The sequence below is a fragment of the Ischnura elegans genome, chromosome 4 (assembly GCF_921293095.1).
Source record: "Ischnura elegans chromosome 4, ioIscEleg1.1, whole genome shotgun sequence".
NCBI classification, from domain to species: domain Eukaryota; kingdom Metazoa; phylum Arthropoda; class Insecta; order Odonata; family Coenagrionidae; genus Ischnura; species Ischnura elegans.
The window spans coordinates 125910138-125930650 of NC_060249.1; the positions used below are offsets into that span (position 1 = coordinate 125910138).

Below are 20513 nucleotides of genomic sequence, written 5' to 3' on the forward strand. Positions count from 1 at the left end.
TCTGACGGGCGTCGTCATGAATGAGCAGCAAAATATCGTTAAAATGTTGCATGACATTAGAAGACATGAAGAAGAGTAACACAGAACGCAAGGAAAGGTTGAAAAGTAGGCATTCAACCTTGATAATATCAAATAACCAGCCAGACGTAGAAAAAAGAATTATGTGACGTGGACCGCTAAGGACCACTATGGCAACAGAAGTCCCATATAGACCGTGGTGGCCACGGTGGTCCCTAGGGACCGCCATTTGTAATTATCGTGAAATTAGCAAAATGAGGCAAATTACTTATCCATAATGATTGTTTTAAACATCGTGATCTTCCAAGTGAAAAAAAGAAAAAAAAAAATATTTGGCCCTTGTTGGGATCCAGGTGCCGGCCGAGAGAGTCAACTGAGGCGGCTGACTAACGGAGGCGGCTGACTAACGCAGAGCCTGTGCGTCATCACCTGCCGTTCGCATAAAAGGCCGTGGCCCGGCATGACGGGGGCAGTATACAACTCGACGCCAAGCCTCGATGTAACGGAGTGACAATAAATTGTTGAACCCGGAGTTGGTGTTTTATAATTAAAAGAACCCTACATGGTGGCAGCGGTGCCAAGAACGCAGCGGCGAGATCCACATGGCGGAAGGCAACAGCACGTTCAAGCTAACAGCAGGCGTGACGGCGCCCTCCCAATTTTCTTTCGTGGCGGAGGATTGGCCGCGATGGGCGCAACGTTGGGAGAGATACTGGGTTGCGTCTGGGCTGAAGAAGCAGAGCGACGAGGAGCAACTCAACATGCTGGTGTACGTGATGGGCGAAAAGGCGGAAGACGTACTGCTTAGCCTACAGCTGTCAGCAGCGGATAAGAAGAAATACAAGAAGGTATACGAAGAATTCAAGAATCACTACATGGGACGGGTAAACATCGTATACATGAGGGCGAAATTTAACCAACGCTGCCAGAAGGACGGAGAAGCAGTGGATGAATTCATCTCAGACCTGTATCGCCTCATACAATATTGCGAATATGGGTCACTCCAGGACGATCTTCTCCGAGATCGAATTGTGGTCGGAGTCTACGACGCGAAGCTGTCGCAAGCGTTGCAGATGGATCCGGGCCTAACACTGGAAGTGGCTCTACGGAAGGCACGTCAGGCGGAAGAGGTGCAGCGCCAACAGGGACTGCTGAGAGGCACCCAAGGGTCAACGCATCGCGGAGTGGCATCAGACTATGAGGTTAGTGAAGTAAAGAAGAGGACTAAACCAATTAGCGGCAAGCGAGCATCACCAGGGGGATGCAGCGGACAGAGCCAGCACCAGAGATGCGGCAGATGCGGGCGTAGTCCTCAACACGCGTTCGCAACTTGCCCCGCGAGACAGTCAACGTGCCACGCGTGCAGTAAGAAGGGTCATTGGAGAAAAATGTGTAGATTGCGGAAATCCGTGGGGACCGTCGTAGTCCGGGAAGAAGACGACGAAGAAGATATTTATTACTTGGGAATTGTAGATACTAATGTAGAGCCATGGTGGGTCACAGTCACGCTGAATGGTGTCGATATTAAATTCAAAATAGACACGGGGGCAGACGTAACAGTGATAGGGTCCCTCGTGGTTGAAGATAAATTGCAAGGAATTAAATTAACCCCTACGTCTAAACGACTGGCAGGCATAGGAGGGACGAACTTTTGTGCGAAGGGAAGTTTCGAGGCTAAGCTGCAGTGGAAGGAAAAATTGTGTGATGAAACAATTTACGTAACTCCCGGGGGCAGAGAGCTATTGCTAGGGAGGCCAGCTATTCAGAAGTTAGGAATATTAAAATGGGTCGGGGTGACTTCCTTACGTAACGGGGCACCGGAGAAAACATTCCCTGCGTTATTTAATGGACTAGGAAAAATGGAGAAGCGGTATGAAATTCGATTGGAAGATAATGCAAGACCATTTGCAGTGACTACTCCGAGAAGAGTGCCAATTCAGCTATGGGAAAAGGTAAAGGAAGAGCTGAAACAAATGGAAGAAGAAGGCGTCATATCCCCGGTTGACGAACCAACAGAGTGGTGTGCACCGATGGTCGTCGTTCCCAAGTCAGATGGAAAAGTAAGGATATGTGTCGATTACACGAAGTTAAATGAAGGAGTACGCCGAGAACGACACATGCTACCAGCAGTGGATGAAATTTTAGCCCGTCTAGGTCAAACTAAAGTAATGAGTAAACTCGACGCCTGCAGAGGGTATTTTCAAATACCGTTAGAAGAAAAGAGCAAGAAAATGACGACATTCATCACGCCATTCGGAAGATATTTCTTCAACCGCGTCCCAATGGGGTTGGCGTCATCGGGAGAACATTTTCAGAAACAAATGTCGGAAACATTAGCAGGTTTAGAAGGTGTTGCCAATTTGCTCGATGATGTCCTAGTGTTTGGTGAAACGAGGGAGCAGCGCGACGAGCGCCTGGAAGCCGTGTTGAGAAGGCTTCAGGAAGCAGGAATCACCCTGAATTATAATAAATGCAAATGGAGAGTAAACAAATGTCGATTTTTAGGACATGTAATCTCGGCAGAAGAAGGATTACTTCCTGACCCGGAGAAGATAGAAGCTATCCGCGAGATGGAAAGACCCAAGACAACAGAAGCGGTGCGGCGTTTTCTGGGTATGGTTCATTACCACTTAAAATTTTTGGATCACCTGGCAGACATGACACAACCATTACGAGAATTATTATCTTGCAAGGGGAAACTTCCTTGGACTGAAGTTCACGATAAGGCATTTGCAGCGATCAAGAAGAGGCTCACTGAAGCGCCCGCATTGGGGATTTATGATCCAAACAGAAAATGCAGAGTGTCGGCAGATTCGTCATCGTATGGTTTGGGGGCCGTTCTAGAGCAGAACCAAAACGGGGTGTGGAAAGCCGTAAGTTTTGCGTCCCGATCCCTAACGGACACGGAACAAAGGTACGCGCAGATAGAAAAAGAAGCGTTGGCTTTGATTTGGGGGTGTGAGAAATTCACCTCATACATCCAAGGATCCCATTTCATTTTAAGGACGGATCATAAACCATTAGTGCCCTTATTGAGTACCAAACCATTAAGTGATTTATCCGCGAGATTGCAAAGATTTCGCATGAGACTTCTGGGCCACCAGTACACTATTGAGCACGTTCCTGGTAAATTGTTTTATACCCCAGATATGCTTTCCAGAGCACCACTGGCCAGGAGACCACGGGATGAGGACATAATTATGGCAGAAAAGGATGAAGCGATGGTGAAAGAAGTAATAAAGGCTCTACCAATGTCAGACACCAGGCTGGAAGAAGTCAGAGAAAAGCAAGAAAGAGACGACGTCTTAAAAGAGATAAAGCAATACGTTCGTAATGGCTGGCCTGCGCACAAAGAAGACCTTGAGCTGCCGCTGCGGAGATATTATGAAGAAAGAGGATATCTCAATGAGGGAGAAGGATTGCTTATGCATGGACACAGAGTTGTTATTCCGAAGGAGTTAAGGAAGGAGATGCTCGATAGGTTACATAAAGGTCATCTACGAATAGGGAAATGTAGGGAAAGAGCACGAGATGCAATTTGGTGGCCAGGAATATCGGCAGACATACAAAATGCAGTTGAAAAATGCGAAGAATGTCTGGAGAGGCGTCCACAGCCCGTTGAACCCCTGATGCCAACTGCAGTTCCGGAAAGACCCTGGATGATGGTAGGAATGGATATCTTAACCGTCCGCAATCAGAGCTTTTTAGTTGTTGTAGATTATTTTTCCAGATATCCGGAGGTGGCGAGGTTAACAAGCACTACCGCAGCAGCAGTCATCGGAAAAAATCAAAGCGATTTTCGCTAGGTTTGGGATCCCAGAAGTTGTTAGATCCGATAATGGGCCACAGTTTAGAGGAGAAATGTTGGAATTCGCCAAAGAATACGGATTCCGGCTAATAACGAGCAGTCCATTATTAGCGAGAAGCAATGGCCAAGCAGAGTAATAGTTAAATAAAGCAGTAAAAATAGTTAAAAACATTTTACTGAAGGAGAAAGACCCAAATTTAGGATTACTTGTCTACAGGTGAACACCCCTGGAAACCGGATATAGCCCAGCAGAGCTGTTAATGGGAAGAAAATTACGCACAAACCTTCCCATTTCTTCATACTCATTGCAGCCATCGTGGCCGAACCTGAGGGAGCACCGGGAAAAGATGGGAATAAAGAAAGCAAAGGCTGCCGAGAAGTACAATAGAAGACATCGAGCTCAACCGCTGCCCGAGCTGAAACCACGAGACCGAGTTTGGGTGACTGATAGGAAACACTACGGGAAAATCGTCAATAGACGCAACGAGCCGAGGTCATACGATGTGGAAGTTGACGGCGGCGTTGTTCGGAGAAATCGAGCATTCCTCGTAGCGGCCAAATCGGTGGCGCAGAGCAGCGGGTCCGGAGCGGGGGAATTCCATCGGGGTGAAATAATGACAAGAAGCGGGCGGGTGGTGAGAAAACCAATATGCATGTGTGAGAGATAAGAGGCTAACACTTTTCTTTCTTGCAGAGAAGGGAGGGTGTTGGGATCCAGGTGCCGGCCGAGAGAGTCAACTGAGGCGGCTGACTAACGGAGGCGGCTGACTAACGCAGAGCCTGTGCGTCATCACCTGCCGTTCGCATAAAAGGCCGTGGCCCGGCATGACGGGGGCAGTATACAACTCGACGCCAAGCCTCGATGTAACGGAGTGACAATAAATTGTTGAACCCGGAGTTGGTGTTTTATAATTAAAAGAACCCTACAGCCCTGATGAACTTAATTAAAAATTCAGGTTGGCGCTCAGCGTGCTATATTTGAGAAAAAGAATTTCTTAAATCATATTCATATCAATAAAATAAATTTTCAGATTATCATTACGCTTTTTTCTTATTTTTTACTTAAATCGTGTTTATAGCAAACAAGTTCATTTCTGGTGTGTCATTTCGCATTTTATTTCTTTCTGCTGACAACCTGTTTATGGCAATAAAATTCATTTCTGAAGTGTCATTTCGCATTATTCTCATTTTGTACTGAGTTTGTATTCATAGCAATAAAAATAATTTCTAAAGTCTCATTTCACTTTTTTCTTATTTTCTGCAGAACTCTTGCTTATAGCAATAAAATCATTTCTGTAGTGTCATTTCGATTTTTTCTTACATTTCACTAAAATATTGTTTCTACCAATGAAATTCATTCATGGAGTGCAATATCATTTTTTTCTCACTTTGTTCTGAAAATTTTAGAAAATAAAGAAGAATTGAGAAAAAAATCTTAAATCGTATTTATATCATTTAAAATTAGAATGTGCAGCATCAGTTCGCATTTTTCTCGTCTGGCACTGAAATCGTTCTGTTGTAAAAAAAATTCCTTTCGGAATGTCATATCGCATTTTTCTTATTTCATGCTTAAATCGAGTTTATAACAATAAATTAATGTGTCATTTCGCATTTTCTTTCTTTCTGCTGAATCGTGCTTAATGCAATAAAATTCATTTCTGGAGTGCCATTTCTCAATTTTTTGCCTGTCACTGAAATCGTGTTCAAAGAAATAAGGTTCTTTTCTGGAGTGTCATTAATTTTTTTCCTGAAATAGTGGTTATAGCAAAAAAATGTCATTTATGAAATTTCACTTCGCAATTTTTCTTACTTGAAATTAATCTTTCTTTCTTAGTACTGAAATTGAGTTTAAAGAAAAAATTCCATTTATTTCGCATTTTTCTTATTTGAAACTGAAATCGTGTTTATAGCAGTAAAATGCATTTCTGGATTGCAATTTCTCATTTATCATTCTTTGTACATAAATCGTTTTATAGAGCATTATAATTAATGTTTGGACAAACTTTTCGCTTCATCATATCTTGTGCTGACATTGTATTTTTTGCCATAATATTCATTTCTGGATTTCGCATTTCGGATTTTTTTCCATTCACTGTAATCGAGTTTCTAGAATTAAATTCATTTCTGGAATGTCATTTTTGCTTTTTTTTACTGAGTACTTAAGCTTTTGCTTTTTTTTACTGAGGACTGAGTACTATTGCATTTATAGCTATAAATTCATATCTGGAGTGTCATTTCGCATTTTTTACCTTTCACTCAAATCGTGCCAATAGAAATAAAATTCATTTCTGTAGTGTCATTTTGCATTTTCTTACCTTTTTCTGAAATAGTGTTGTGACAAAAAAATCTTTTATGAAGTGTCATTTCGCAATTTTTCTAAATTTATACTCAAATTGTGTTTAAAGAAAAAAAATCATTTTCGCATTATTCTTACTTGGATCTGAAATCGTTTATATATAGCCATAAAATGCATTTCTGGATTGTCAATTCGCATGTATCTTTCTTTGTACTGAAATCGTTTTTCAGAGCATTATAATTAATGTGTGGACAATCATTTTGCTTAATCACATGCTGTGCTGACATTGTTTTTTTGCATATTTCTGGTGTGTCATTTCGCATTTTTTTCCTTTCACCGCATTCGAGTTTATAAAAATAAAAATCAGTTTTTGGAGCGTCTTTCGAATTTTTCATACCTTGTGCTGAAATCGTGTTTAATACAATAAAATTATTTCTGGAGTGTATTTTCGCATTTTTTACCTTTCCATGAGATCGTGTTTATAGAAATAAAATTTTTTTCTGTAGTGTCATTTTGCTTTTTTCTCACTGGGTACAGTAATTGTTTTTATAGCAATAAATTTCATTTTTGTTTCATTTCGCATTTTTCATACCTTTATTCGGAAATAGTGTTTATCGCAAAAAGAATTCATTTATGAAGTGTTATTTCGAAATTTTTCTTACTTTATACTGAAATTGAGTTTAAAGAAAAAAATTCATTAATAGAATGTATTTTCGATTTTTCTTACTTGAAACTGAAATCGTGTTTATAGCCATAAAATGCATTTATGGATTATCATTTCGCATTTATCTTTCTTTGTACTGAAATCGTTTTTCAGAGCATTATAATTAATTTTTGGACAATCATATCGCTTTATCATATGCTGTGCTGACATTGTTTTTTTTTTGCAGTGATATTCATTGTTGGTGTGTCATTTCGCATTTTTTTTCCTTTCACTGCAATCGATTTCATAGAAATAAAAATTAATTTCTGGAGTGTAATTTTGCTTTTTCTCCCTGGGGAAACTGAAATTGTTTTGTTTAGCATTAATATTCACTTTCGGGTAGTCATTTCGCATTTTTTTACTTTGTACTGAAATCGCGTTTAAAGAAAATTATTCATTTTTATAGTGTATTTTCTCATTTTTCTTACTTGGAAATGAAATCGTTTCTATAGCCATAAAATGCATTTCTGCGTTGTCATTTTGTATATCTTTCTTTGTCCTGAAATCGTTTTTTAGAGCATTATAATTAATTTTTGGACAATAATTTCGCATTTTTCATATCCTGTGCTGACAATGTATTAATAGTATTAATATTCATTTCTGGAGTGTCATTTACCTTTTTTTCCCTTTCACTGAAATCGTGTTTGTAGAAATGTAAATTATTTCTGGAGTGTCATATTGCTTTTTTCTAAGTGGGTACTAAAATTGTGTTCATAGCATTCAAGTTTATTTGTTGAGTGTCATATCGCATTTCTTACCTATCATGGATAAATAAAAATAAAAATCATTTCTGGAGTGTCATTGTGGATTTTTCATACTTTTTATTGAAATCGTGTACATAGCAAAAACAAATTCATTTCTGGAGTGTCATTTTGTTTTTTTAATACTGTCTAATGCAATCATTTTTATAGCAAAAACATTCATTTATAAAGTGCCTTGTCGCAAATGTCTAACTTGGAACTGATATCATGTTCATAGCCATAAAATTGACTTCTGTAGTGACATTACGTATTTCATCTTTGTAATGTAATTGTGTTAATAGAAATAAAAATCGTTCCTGGAGTATCAATTTGCATTACCGGGTACTAAAATTGAATTTATAGCAATAACATTCATTTTAGGGTGTCATTTTGAATCTTCTTACGTTTTTCTGAAGTAGTGTTTATGGAGTGTCATTTCGTATTTTTTTACCTTTCACTGAATTTGTGTTAATAGACATAAAATTCATTTTGGATTGTCAATTCGTTTTTTTCTTTCTGGGTACTGAAATTGAATTAAAAGCAAAAAAATTCATTTTTAGGGTGTCATTTTGGATTGTCTTAGGTTTATTTGAAATATTGTTTTTAGCAAAAATATTCATTTAAGAAATGACATTTCGCATTTATCTTTTTTTGTTCTGAAATCGTTTTTCAGAGCATTATAATTAATTTTTGGACAATCATTTCTAGTGTATTTTCGCAATTTTGTTACATGGAAATAAAATCGTGTTTATAGTCATCAAATTAATTTCTGGTGTGTCATTTAAAATGTTTTCACCTTTCACTAAAATCGTGAGAATAGAAATAAAATCTGGTTTATAGCATTAAAATTCATTTCTGGTACGTCATTTCGCATTTTCTTCCTTTGTGCTGTAATTGTATTTTTTGTAGAGTTCATTTATTTTTTTCTTACTGTGTACAGAATTTGTGTTTATAGCAAAAAAATTCATTTTCCGAGAGTTATGTCGAGTTTTTCTTTCTAAGTACTGAAATCCTGTTTCAAACCAATAAAATTCATTTCTAGAGTGTCATTTCGTATTTATGTTTATATTTTACTTTGTAATGAATTGGTTTTTATAGCAATAAAACTAATATTCATAGTGTTATTTCGTATTTTTTACTTTTTCCTAAAATGGTAATTTTAGCAGTATCATTTATTTCAGGAGTGTCATTCCGATTTTTTCTTACAGGGTAATGAAATTGTATTTATAACAATAAAATTCAGTTTTAGAATGTCATTTTGCATTTCACTTCCTTTTTTCAATTGTGTTTAGAGCAAAAAAAAACTTTTCTAAACTGTCATTTCGCATTATTCATACATTGTACTGAAATGGTTTATAGAAAAAAAATCATTTTGAGAGTGTATTTTCTTATTTTTCTTACTTGGAACTAAAATGGAGTTTATACCCGTAAAATGAATTTCTGGATTTTTCATTTCGCATTTATCTTTCTTCGTTCTGAAATCGTTTTTCAGAGCATTATAATTATTTTTGGACAATCATTTCGCATTTTTATATCTTGTGCTGACATCGTATTTATATCATTGATATTCATTCTCTAAGTGTCATATCGTATTTTTTTCCTTACACTGCAATCGAATTTATAGAAATAAGTGTCTTTCGAATTTTTCATATCTTGTGCTGAAATCGTGTTTGATGCAATAGAATAATTTCTGTAATGTAATTTAGCATTTTTTACTTTTCACTGAAATCGTGTTTATAGCAAAAAATAATTTCTAGTGTCCATTCACATTTTTCTAAATTGGAACTGAAATCTTGTTTATAGCCATAAAATTAACTTTTATTGTGTCATTTCCTGTTTTTTTATGCAATGAAATTGTGTTCATATATTAAAATTATTTTTTGAGTGGTATATGGCATTTTTTACCTTTGAATGAAATCGTGTGTGTATAAATAAATATAATTTCTAGTGTCATTTCGCTTTTTTCTTACTTTTCACTACAATCGTGTTTATAGCAGTAAAATTCATTTCCGGAGCAACATTTTGCATTTTTATTACTTTTTACCTTTATAACCTTGTTTATAGGAAAAAAATTCATTTCTCGAGTGTGAATTCGCATTTTTCTGTCTTTGTACTGTGTTGGTGTTCATAATAATAATTTTTTTTTCTGGAGTGTCATTTCTTTCTTTGTACAGAACTCATGTACAGCCATAAAATTTTTTCAGGAGTGTAATTTCGCATCTTTACTTACTTTATACTTCAATTGTGTCTACAAAAAACTCATTTCTGGGGTATCTTGTGCTGAAATCGTGTTTGATGCAATAGAATAATTTCTGTAATGTAATTTAGCATTTTTTTACTTTCCACTGAAATCGTGTTTATAGCAAAAAATAATTTTTAGTGCCCATTCACATTTTTCTAAATTGGAACTGAAATCTTGTTTATAGCCATAAAATTAACTTTTATTGTGTCATTTCCTGTTTTTTTATGCAATGAAATTGTGTTCATATATTAAAATTATTTTTTGAGTGGTATATGGCATTTTTTACCTTTGAATGAAATCGTGTGTGTATAAATAAATATAATTTCTAGTGTCATTTCGCTTTTTTCTTACTTTTCACTACAATCGTGTTTATAGCAGTAAAATTCATTTCCGGAGCAACATTTTGCATTTTTATTACTTTTTACATTTATAACCTTGTTTATAGGAAAAAAATTCATTTCTCGAGTGTGAATTCGCATTTTTCTGTCTTTGTACTGTGTTGGTGTTCATAATAATAATTTTTTTTCTGGAGTTTCATTTCTTTTTTTGTACAGAACTCATGTACAGCCATAAAATTTATTTCAGGAGTGTAATTTCGCATCTTTACTTACTTTATACTTCTATTGTGTCTACAAAAAACTCATTTCTGGGGTATATTTTTCTTAATTTCATTAATTACACTGATATAGTGTTTATAGCTATAATATTCATTTCTATAATAATGTCTATAGTAGTATAGTTTCTCTAGTAATTTCGCTTCTTTCTTACCTTTCACTAAAAGTGTGTTAATAGCCATAAAATTCATTTCTGGAGTGTGATTTCAAATTTTTCTTAATTTATACTGATAACGTGTTTATAGCCAACATTCGACTCCAATAAGGTCATTGACATTGAAAACTCCAAGATAGACATTGACCTCTAGACTCCACGAAACTCGACGAAAGTCATTGACCTTTCCTATTCCAAGAGCATTCTCATTTACCTTTAAAACTCCAATAAGGACGTTGAATTAACAAAAACAAAAAGGAAAACAAAAACAAAAACAAAGAAAAACAAAAACAAAAAGAAAAAGAAAGAGAAAAAGAAAAAAAAGGAAAACGAAAAGAAAAGGAAAAGGAAAAACAAAAAGAAAAACAAAAGTAAAAACAAAAAGAAAAACAAAAACAACAGCAACATTTTCAATAGCATTTTCAACAACATTCTCAACAACATTTTCAACAACTTTTTCAACAACATTTTCAACAAGATTCTTTACAACAAGATTTTCAACAATATTTTCAACATTATTTTCAACAACAACATTTTCAACAATATTTTCAACAACAACATTTTAAACAATATTTTCAACAACGTTTTCAATTACAACATCTTCAACAATATAACAATAACATTTTCAAAAACATTTTCAACAGCAACATTTACAAGAACATTTTCAACATTTTCAACAACATTTTCAAAAATTACATTTTCAAAAACATTTTCAAAAATTACATTTTCAACAACATTTTCAACGCAATTTTCAACAACAAAATTTCAAACAACATTTTCAAAAACAACATTTTCAACAACAACATTTTCAACAACATTTTAAACAACATTTTCAACAACAACATTTTCAACAAAATATTCAACAAAATTTTCAACAACATTTTCAGCAACAACAATTCAACAAAACTTTTTAAACAATATTTTCAAGAACATTTTCAACAACAATATCTTCAACAACATTTTTAACAATAATATTTTCAACAACATTTTAAACAACATTTACAAGAATATTTTCATCAACTTTTTCAACAACAATATTTACAACAACATTTTCAACAGCATTTTCGACAACAACATTTTCAACAACATTTTTAACAAAAATATTTACAACAACATTTTTACACGGCATTTTAACAACGACATTTTCAACAACTTTTACAACAACATTATCATCAACAACATTTTCTACAAAAACAAAGACATAAACAAAGAAAAAAACAAAGACAAAAACAAAGACAATATCAAAGACAATATGGATCACAATAACGAAGACAGTAAAAAAGAAAATAACAAAGACAATACCAAAGACAAAAACAAGGAACAAAAACAAAAAAAAGACAAAAACAAAGACAAAAACAAAGAAAAAAACCAAAAAAATTAAGGACAAAAACAAAAAGGAAAACAAAGATAAAAACAAAGACAAAAACAGAAAGAAAAACAAAGACAATATCAAAGACAATAACAAGACAATAACAAAGATAAAAACAAAGACAAAAACAAAAAAATAACAAAACCATTAACAAAAACAAAAACAAAAACAAAATAAAAAAAAACAAAAACATAAACAATGACAAATACAATGACAAAAACAAAAAAAAACAAAAACATGAACCAAAATGAAAAGAAAAACAAAAACAAAAAAAAAACAAATACAAAATCAACAGCATCATTTTCAATAGCATTTTCAACAACATTCTCAACAACATTTTCAACAACAACATTTTCAACACCAACGTTTTCAACAACAATATTTTCAACAACATTTATAACAACTAGATTTTCAACAATATTTTCAAAATTATTTTCAACAACAACATTTAAAACAACGTTTTCAACAACAACATTTAAAACAATATTTTCATCAACATTTTTAACAATTACATTTTTAACAACATCTTCAACAAAAACGTTTTCAACAACAATATTTTCAACAACATTTATAACAACAAAATTTTCAACAATATTTTAACCATTATTTTCAACCACAACATTTTAAACAACATTTTCAACAACAAAATTTAAAACAATATTTTCAACAACATTTTTAACAACATTTTCAACAACATTTTTTTCAACAACAACGTTTTCAACAACATTTTCCACAAAATTTTCAAAAACAACATTTTTAACAATAAGATTTTCAACAACATTTGCAAGAACATTTTCAACAACATTTTCAACAACAATATTTACAACAACTTTTCAACAACAGCATTTTCGACAACAACATTTTCAACAACATTTTTAACAAAAATATTTACAACAACATTTTTACACGGCATTTTAACAACGACATTTTCAACAACTTTTACAACAACATTATCATCAACAACATTTTCTACAAAAACAAAGACATAAACAAAGAAAAAAACAAAGACAAAAACAAAGACAATATCAAAGACAATATGGATCACAATAACGAAGACAGTAAAAAAGAAAATAACAAAGACAATACCAAAGACAAAAACAAGGAACAAAAACAAAAAAAAGACAAAAACAAAGACAAAAACAAAGAAAAAAACCAAAAAAATTAAGGACAAAAACAAAAAGGAAAACAAAGATAAAAACAAAGACAAAAACAGAAAGAAAAACAAAGACAATATCAAAGACAATAACAAGACAATAACAAAGATAAAAACAAAGACAAAAACAAAAAATAACAAAACCATTAACAAAAACAAAAACAAAAACAAAATAAAAAAAAACAAAAACATAAACAATGACAAATACAATGACAAAAACAAAAAAAAACAAAAACATGAACCAAAATGAAAAGAAAAACAAAAACAAAAAAAAAACAAATACAAAATCAACAGCATCATTTTCAATAGCATTTTCAACAACATTCTCAACAACATTTTCAACAACAACATTTTCAACACCAACGTTTTCAACAACAATATTTTCAACAACATTTATAACAACTAGATTTTCAACAATATTTTCAAAATTATTTTCAACAACAACATTTAAAACAACGTTTTCAACAACAACATTTAAAACAATATTTTCATCAACATTTTTAACAATTACATTTTTAACAACATCTTCAACAAAAACGTTTTCAACAACAATATTTTCAACAACATTTATAACAACAAAATTTTCAACAATATTTTAACCATTATTTTCAACCACAACATTTTAAACAACATTTTCAACAACAAAATTTAAAACAATATTTTCAACAACATTTTTAACAACATTTTCAACAACATTTTTTTCAACAACAACGTTTTCAACAACATTTTCCACAAAATTTTCAAAAACAACATTTTTAACAATAAGATTTTCAACAACATTTGCAAGAACATTTTCAACAACATTTTCAACAACAATATTTACAACAACTTTTCAACAACAACATTTTCAACAATATTTTCAGCAATATCATTTCAAACAACATTTTCAACAACAACATTGAACTCAACATTTTCAACAACATTTTCAACAACATTATCAACAACAACATTTTTAACAACATTTTAAACAAAAGTTTCGACAACATTTTCGACAACAACATTTTCAGCAACTTTTTCAACAACAATATTTTCAACAACATTATCAACAACCTTTTTAAAAACATTTTCAACAATATTTTTAACAACAACATTTTCAACAACATTTTCAACAATATTTTCAACACAAACATTTTTAACAACATTTTCAAATACATTCTTTTCAACAACAACATTTTCAATAACATTTGCCATACATTTTCGAAAACAATATTTTCAACAACATCATTTTCAACATTTTCAATAACATTTGCCATACATTTTCAACAACAACATTTTCAACAACATCATTTTCAACAACATTTTCAAAAACTACATTGTTTACAACATTTTCATTACAATTTTCAACAACAACATTTTTAGACATTTTCAAAAACAACATTTTCAACAACAACATTTTCAACAACATTTTGAACATTTTGAACAACATTTTCAATAACAACATTTTCAACAACATTTTCAAAAACATCATTTTCAATAACATTTTCAACAACATTTTCAACATCAACAATTCAACAGCAACATTTTAAACAATATTTTCAACAACATTTTCAACAACAACATCTTCGAAAACATTTTCAACAACAACATTTTCAACAATATTTTCAACAACATCATTTACAAAACATTTTTAACAACATTTTCAACAACATTTTAACAAAAATATTTACAACAACATTTTCAACAGCATTTTAACAACGACATTTTCAACAACTTTTACAACAACATTTTCATCAACAACATTTTCTACAAAAACAATGACGAAAAATAATACAATAACAAAGACAAAAAAATCACAAAAACAAAGATCAAAAACAGAGACAAAAACAAAGACAAAAACAAAGACAATATCAAAAACAATATGAAAGACAATAACTAAGACAGTAAAAAAGACCATAGCAAAGAAAATAACAAAGACAATAACAATGACGAAAACATTGGCAACAATAATGACAAAAACAAAGACAAAAACAAAAACAAAGAAAAAAATAAAGACAAAAACAAGGACAAAAACAAAGAAAAAATCAAAGACAAAAACAAAGAAAAAAACAAAAATGAAAACAAAGACAATATCAAAGACAATGTCAAAGAGAATAACATAGACAATAACAGAAACAAAGACAAATACAAAGACAAAAACAAAACGAAAAACATGGGCAATATCAGAGACAATATCAAAGACAATAAAGAAGACAATAACAAAGACAAAAACAAAGAAAAAAACAATGCCAAAAAAAAAGAAGTAACAAAAACAATAACAAAGAAAAATAAACTCAAAATAAAAACAAAAACAATAATAATAACAATAACTATAACAAAAACAAAAAAATACAAAAACAATGACAAAAACAATGACAAAAACAAAGACAAAAACAAAAAAAATAACAAAAAGAAAAACACGAACGGAACCACAAAACAGAAAAACATAAACAAAAACAAAAAGGAAAAAGAAAAAACGAAAACAAAAAGAAAATCAAAGACAATATCAAAGACAGTATCAAATACCATTAACAAAGAAAAAAATTAAGACAAAAAGAAAGATAAAAACTAAGGCAAAACAAAAAGTAAGCCAAAGACAATATCAAAGACAATATCAAAGACAGTAAGTCCTCCCACACACGTTCAGTTTGGCCTCAAGGTCTGCGGCTCCGGCCAAACTGCGCAGTCCCGGCCTCAAGGCTGGGCCTTGAGGCCGGACCGGAACGTGTATGGCAGACCTTACAAAGACAATAACAAAGACAATAACAAAGACAAAGACAAAAACAAAGACAAAAACAATGACAAAATCAATGACAAAAACTATTACAAAAAATATAACAAAAAAATAACATAAACAAAAAATAAAAAACAAAAACAATAACAATGACATTAAGAGTGACAATAACAATGACAAAAATAATGACAAAAAAATTAACAAAAAAAAACAAATACAAAAATAAAAAAAATTAAAAAAAGACAAAAATAAAAAAGAAGACAAAAACAAAGACAAAAACAAAGCAAAAAAAAATATAAAAAAACGAAGCAAAAACAATGACAACAACATGGACATTCAAAATGACAATGACAAAAACTGAATAAAACAATGAAAAAACAATGTCAAAAGCAATGACAAAATAAATGACCAAAACAAAGACAAAAACAAAAAAAGAAAGACAAAAACAATGACAAAAACTGAATAAAACAATGAAAAAACAATGTCAAAAGCAATGACAAAATAAATGACCAAAACAAAGACAAAAACAAAAAAAGAAAGACAAAAACAATGACAAAAACAGTGATGATGACAAAAACAAGGACAAAAAAAATAAAATAAATAAAGAAAAAGAAAAACAAAAAGAAAAACAAAGACAAATCAAAAATTAAAACATAGACAAAAACAAAAAGAAAAACAAAAAAGACAAAAACAAATACGAAAACAATGACAAAAACAATGACAAACACAAAGACAAAAACAAAAAAAAACAAAAACAACAAAAAGACAAAAACAAGAACAAAACAAAAAAAAACATAAACAAAAAGAAAAACAAAAATTAAAACACAAACAAAAAGAAAAACAAAAACAAAAAAAAACAAAAAAAAGGTAAAAGAAAAGGAAAAGGAAAAGAAAAAAAAGGAACAACAAAAAGAAAAACAAAGATGAAAACAAAAAGAAAAACAACAAGAAATTCAAAAATAAAAACAACAGCAACATTTTCAATAGCATTTTCAACAACATTCTCAACAACATTTTCAACAACTTTTTCAACAACATTTTCAACAACATTTTCAACAACAAGATTTTCAACAATATTTTCACCATTATTATCAACATCAACATTTTCAACAACATTTTCAACAGCATTTTACACAATAACATTTCCGAGAACATTTTCAACACCATTGTCAACAACAATATTTACAACAACATTTTCAAAAGCATTTTCAACAACAAAATTTTCAACAACATTTTAAACAATATTTTCAACAACAACATTTTCAACAACATTTTACATATCAATATTTACAACAACATTTTCAACAACAACATTTTCAACAACATTTTGAACAAAAATTTCAACACCATTTTCAACAACAACATTTTCAGCTACTTTTTCAACAAAATTATCCATCACATTTTCAGGAACAACATTTTCAACAACCTGTTTAAAAATATTTTCAACAACTGTTTCAACAACAACATTTTCAACAAAATTTTCAACAACATAAATTTTAAAACAACATTTTCAACAACATTTTCAACATCATTTTCAACAAGAGCATTTTCAACAACATTTTCAAAAACATCATATTCAACAACATTTTCAACAATATTTTCAACACCATTTTCAACAACAAGAATTACACAACAACTTTTAAACAATATTTTCAACAACATTTTCAACATTTACATTTTCAACAAAAACATCTTCAACAACATTTTTCACAACAACATTTTCAACATTAATTTCAACAACAACATTTACAAGAACATTTTCAACAACATTTTAAACAAAAATATTTACAACAACATTTTCAACAGCATTTTAAATAACAACATTTTAATAATTTTGTCAACAACCAATATCGCAATGACGAAAACAATGAAAAAAACAATGACAGTAAAAATGACAATGACAAAAACAAAAAAAAATACAAAGACAAAGAAAAAAAACAAAAACAAAAACAAAAAAAAGAAAAAAACAAAGACAAAAACAAAGACAAAAACAAAAACAAAAAAAACAAATAAAAAACAAAAACTTAAACAAAAACAATAACAAAGACAATAACAATGGGCCGGATGAATAAAAGTTGAGCAAATGCTCATGAGCATAAGCTTGGAGCATGAGCATTTGCTTTGAGCAAAAGGTAAGAGCATAAGCATTTGCTCCATTTGGTATGAATAACCTCTACCTTATACTCCGGAGCAAATGCTTCAGTTTAAATACCTTTTGCTCAACATTTTGCACACGGCGCGCTCGCTACCGACCGACTTCCCCTGCTTTGCTACAACTGCCTCGTCTACAAACGGCACTTCAGTATACATTTAACAACTCATTTCTGCTATTTATATTCAACGATAGCCTTTCCGTCATTACACGGGTACGTAATTATGAGTCGGACTCTAAAGTCAACTATATTAGTCCACAGTTATTTGCACATATTTTTATGGTAACGTGTATGTTTATGGCAGTGATTCTAAATCCATCGAAGATTTAGATGGGTAAAGTAAATTAGCAGATTTCATGAGTTTTGTGGGTAAATAAGATAATATTAGGAATTTAAAAGAATTAGTTGTTCTTATTTTTTGCGAGCATTTGAGTTATTTTTCTCCTATTGTCGACTTTAATGCTACAACAGGTCATTTCATGCGGTACATACATTAGTCTCTCACACTTATTTACTATTGCTATCAGTGCAACCTTATACATTAGTGCTTGTTTGGAGAAAATTATGACGTGCGCAATAGAAAATGAATAGGCAAGTGAGTCTGCCACTTTCAAATTAAAATAAAACTTAATAATTTGCTCACAAAAAACTTACTTTTGGCATTGGAGTATTCCTGTTTTTCAGTCGTTTCAATTTTTATATTCTAATATCTGGAGCAGGAAACCAAACTATTTTCATTTCATTAAGTAGCATATGTATTTGTAGTTTTCTGAACTGCGTCAAGGGATGGTGGAAGGTTATTTTAATTTATATTTATTACGTACAAATTATTAATTACTTGTAGTGAGCATAGTGATTATTACGATGTGTGCAAGATTATGGCGGCCCCATGGTATTTGATGCCCAGTAGGTTTTCTATCTTTTTATAGAAAGTAGGGGTAGGAAAAAAAACTCGCACGCACATACTCAACGCACAGACTGCTGGCTTAAGTTAGTATGGCAATACGGGGTGCAATAAACAGCCTTCTCAGGTCACTTTTACAGTAAAATATTGGTGTACTTCATTTAAGGAGTGCATACTCTCACTGGGCACTATCTATAAAGTAATATTAATTGCTTTTAATCGTTTTGCGGGCCACTTCGAAATTGCGTCAAGGGACATGCACGGGCCGTGGATTATTAAAGCCTGGTCTAAAAAAAAGGAAGGTTGTATAGGAGAAGATGAAGCCTAGGCTACTGAAGTGTTACGTAAATGCTGCTTAATGGGCGAAATTGCCGGTTCGGTTATACGAAAGCGTAAATTATTTTACCTTTTTTGGATTACTCCAATGTGTTGAGGAGGACAATTTTGAGATCCACCAATCCCACTGCCATGGTTTATCTAAAATATCCACTGAAGAGTTTTTAAAACGAGGCCTTCGTAATGGAAAATGTACTGGTAAATCAAAATCGGATGGCGTGTGCGCTAGTTGCGTAAATTATGTTCATGCGGTAGAAAACAACGCATAACTATATCTCTAAAATGCAGAAGTAAAGAAAATGCCGACAAATACTTAAGTTTGGGGAACACAAAGACTATTATGGATTTCGTTTTCAATTTTTTCAAACTAAGAAATTCCAGAAAAATTATTTTGAGGACCAACTGATGAAAGAAATGAACGTCGACTAACGGAATTTTGGCTCGCGCTGCATACAGCGAAGCTCCATCATAAACCCATATATCACTAACCAGGCCATTGGCGTCCACAATGCCGAGAGAAATTTTCTATCGAAAGTAGCATCCGACTATAAAATTACGTAAAGATTTTTACGTATCCATTTATATGAATTTTACTCTTGACGTTACTAATGTTTGTGGCGCTAAAAAACTAGTATCTATTTATTTATTTAGTTAATCCAAAAACAGCACGAGGCCAATTACAGAGAACAGGAGAAACAATTTCATAATATTAAGCAACGTAAACAACAATAACAAAAATATTTAACAGCATTTACAAATATATAACAAAGTATAGTCATCGAGTGGTGCGAGGAATAGGGGGAAAATTACAATAGGGAAGGTGCAAGTTGGATGAGGGATGAAAAAAAGGATCAAAATTTGGAACACAATTGGCATAGGAGTTAATGGAAGAAGGAAGTCTGAATAGAAAAGAACGTTTAGAAACAGAAAGGTTGGGGGTGAAACAATGAAATAGATCACTCGACCTCGTCGTGCGCGAAGGAACATGAAGCGGAAAAAAAGAAAGAAGGTCAGAGGATCTGTATTTGCCATTAATTATATTTAAGAAGAGTCTCCGGTCATTGAGGATACGGCGATCAGCTAAAGTAGCAATGCCAAGAGAGGATCTAATCTTATTGAGGGAGAAGTTACGAAAAGGCAAGTGGCGGTAGCGGACAATAGAAAGGAAATAATTTAATGGGCGTTCTAAGAGCTTTAATGAAGAAGGTGGAGCCGTAGACCAGATTTGGCTGCAGTATTCTAGGACCGGAGAGACACAGGAAAGGAAGAAGGTGCGTAGAGCAATTAAATCCAACACCTCACTGTGGCGATAC

General features: G+C 32.2%; 1 protein-coding gene across 1 annotated transcript; it reads left to right on the plus strand.

Moving 5' to 3' along the window:
* The first annotated feature begins 620 nt into the window (after positions 1-620).
* Positions 621-5105, plus strand: LOC124158240 (uncharacterized protein K02A2.6-like). The gene is made up of 3 exons (XM_046533430.1): positions 621-3683; positions 4138-4461; positions 5091-5105. Exons 1-3 carry the CDS (start codon positions 621-623, stop codon positions 5103-5105), a joined length of 3402 nt encoding a protein of 1133 aa, XP_046389386.1.
* Positions 5106-20513: the final 15408 nt, after the last annotated feature.

What these genes read in the sequence shown, in the direction of transcription:
- LOC124158240 (XM_046533430.1), top strand. Translation starts at nt 621, where the DNA reads ATGGCGGAAGGCAACAGCACGTTCAAGCTAACAGCAGGCGTGACGGCG. An exon ending in CGGAAAGACCCTGGATGATG is followed by an intron (nt 3,684 to 4,137) that starts GTAGGAATGGAT and finishes TACTCATTGCAG; the next exon opens with CCATCGTGGCCGAACCTGAG.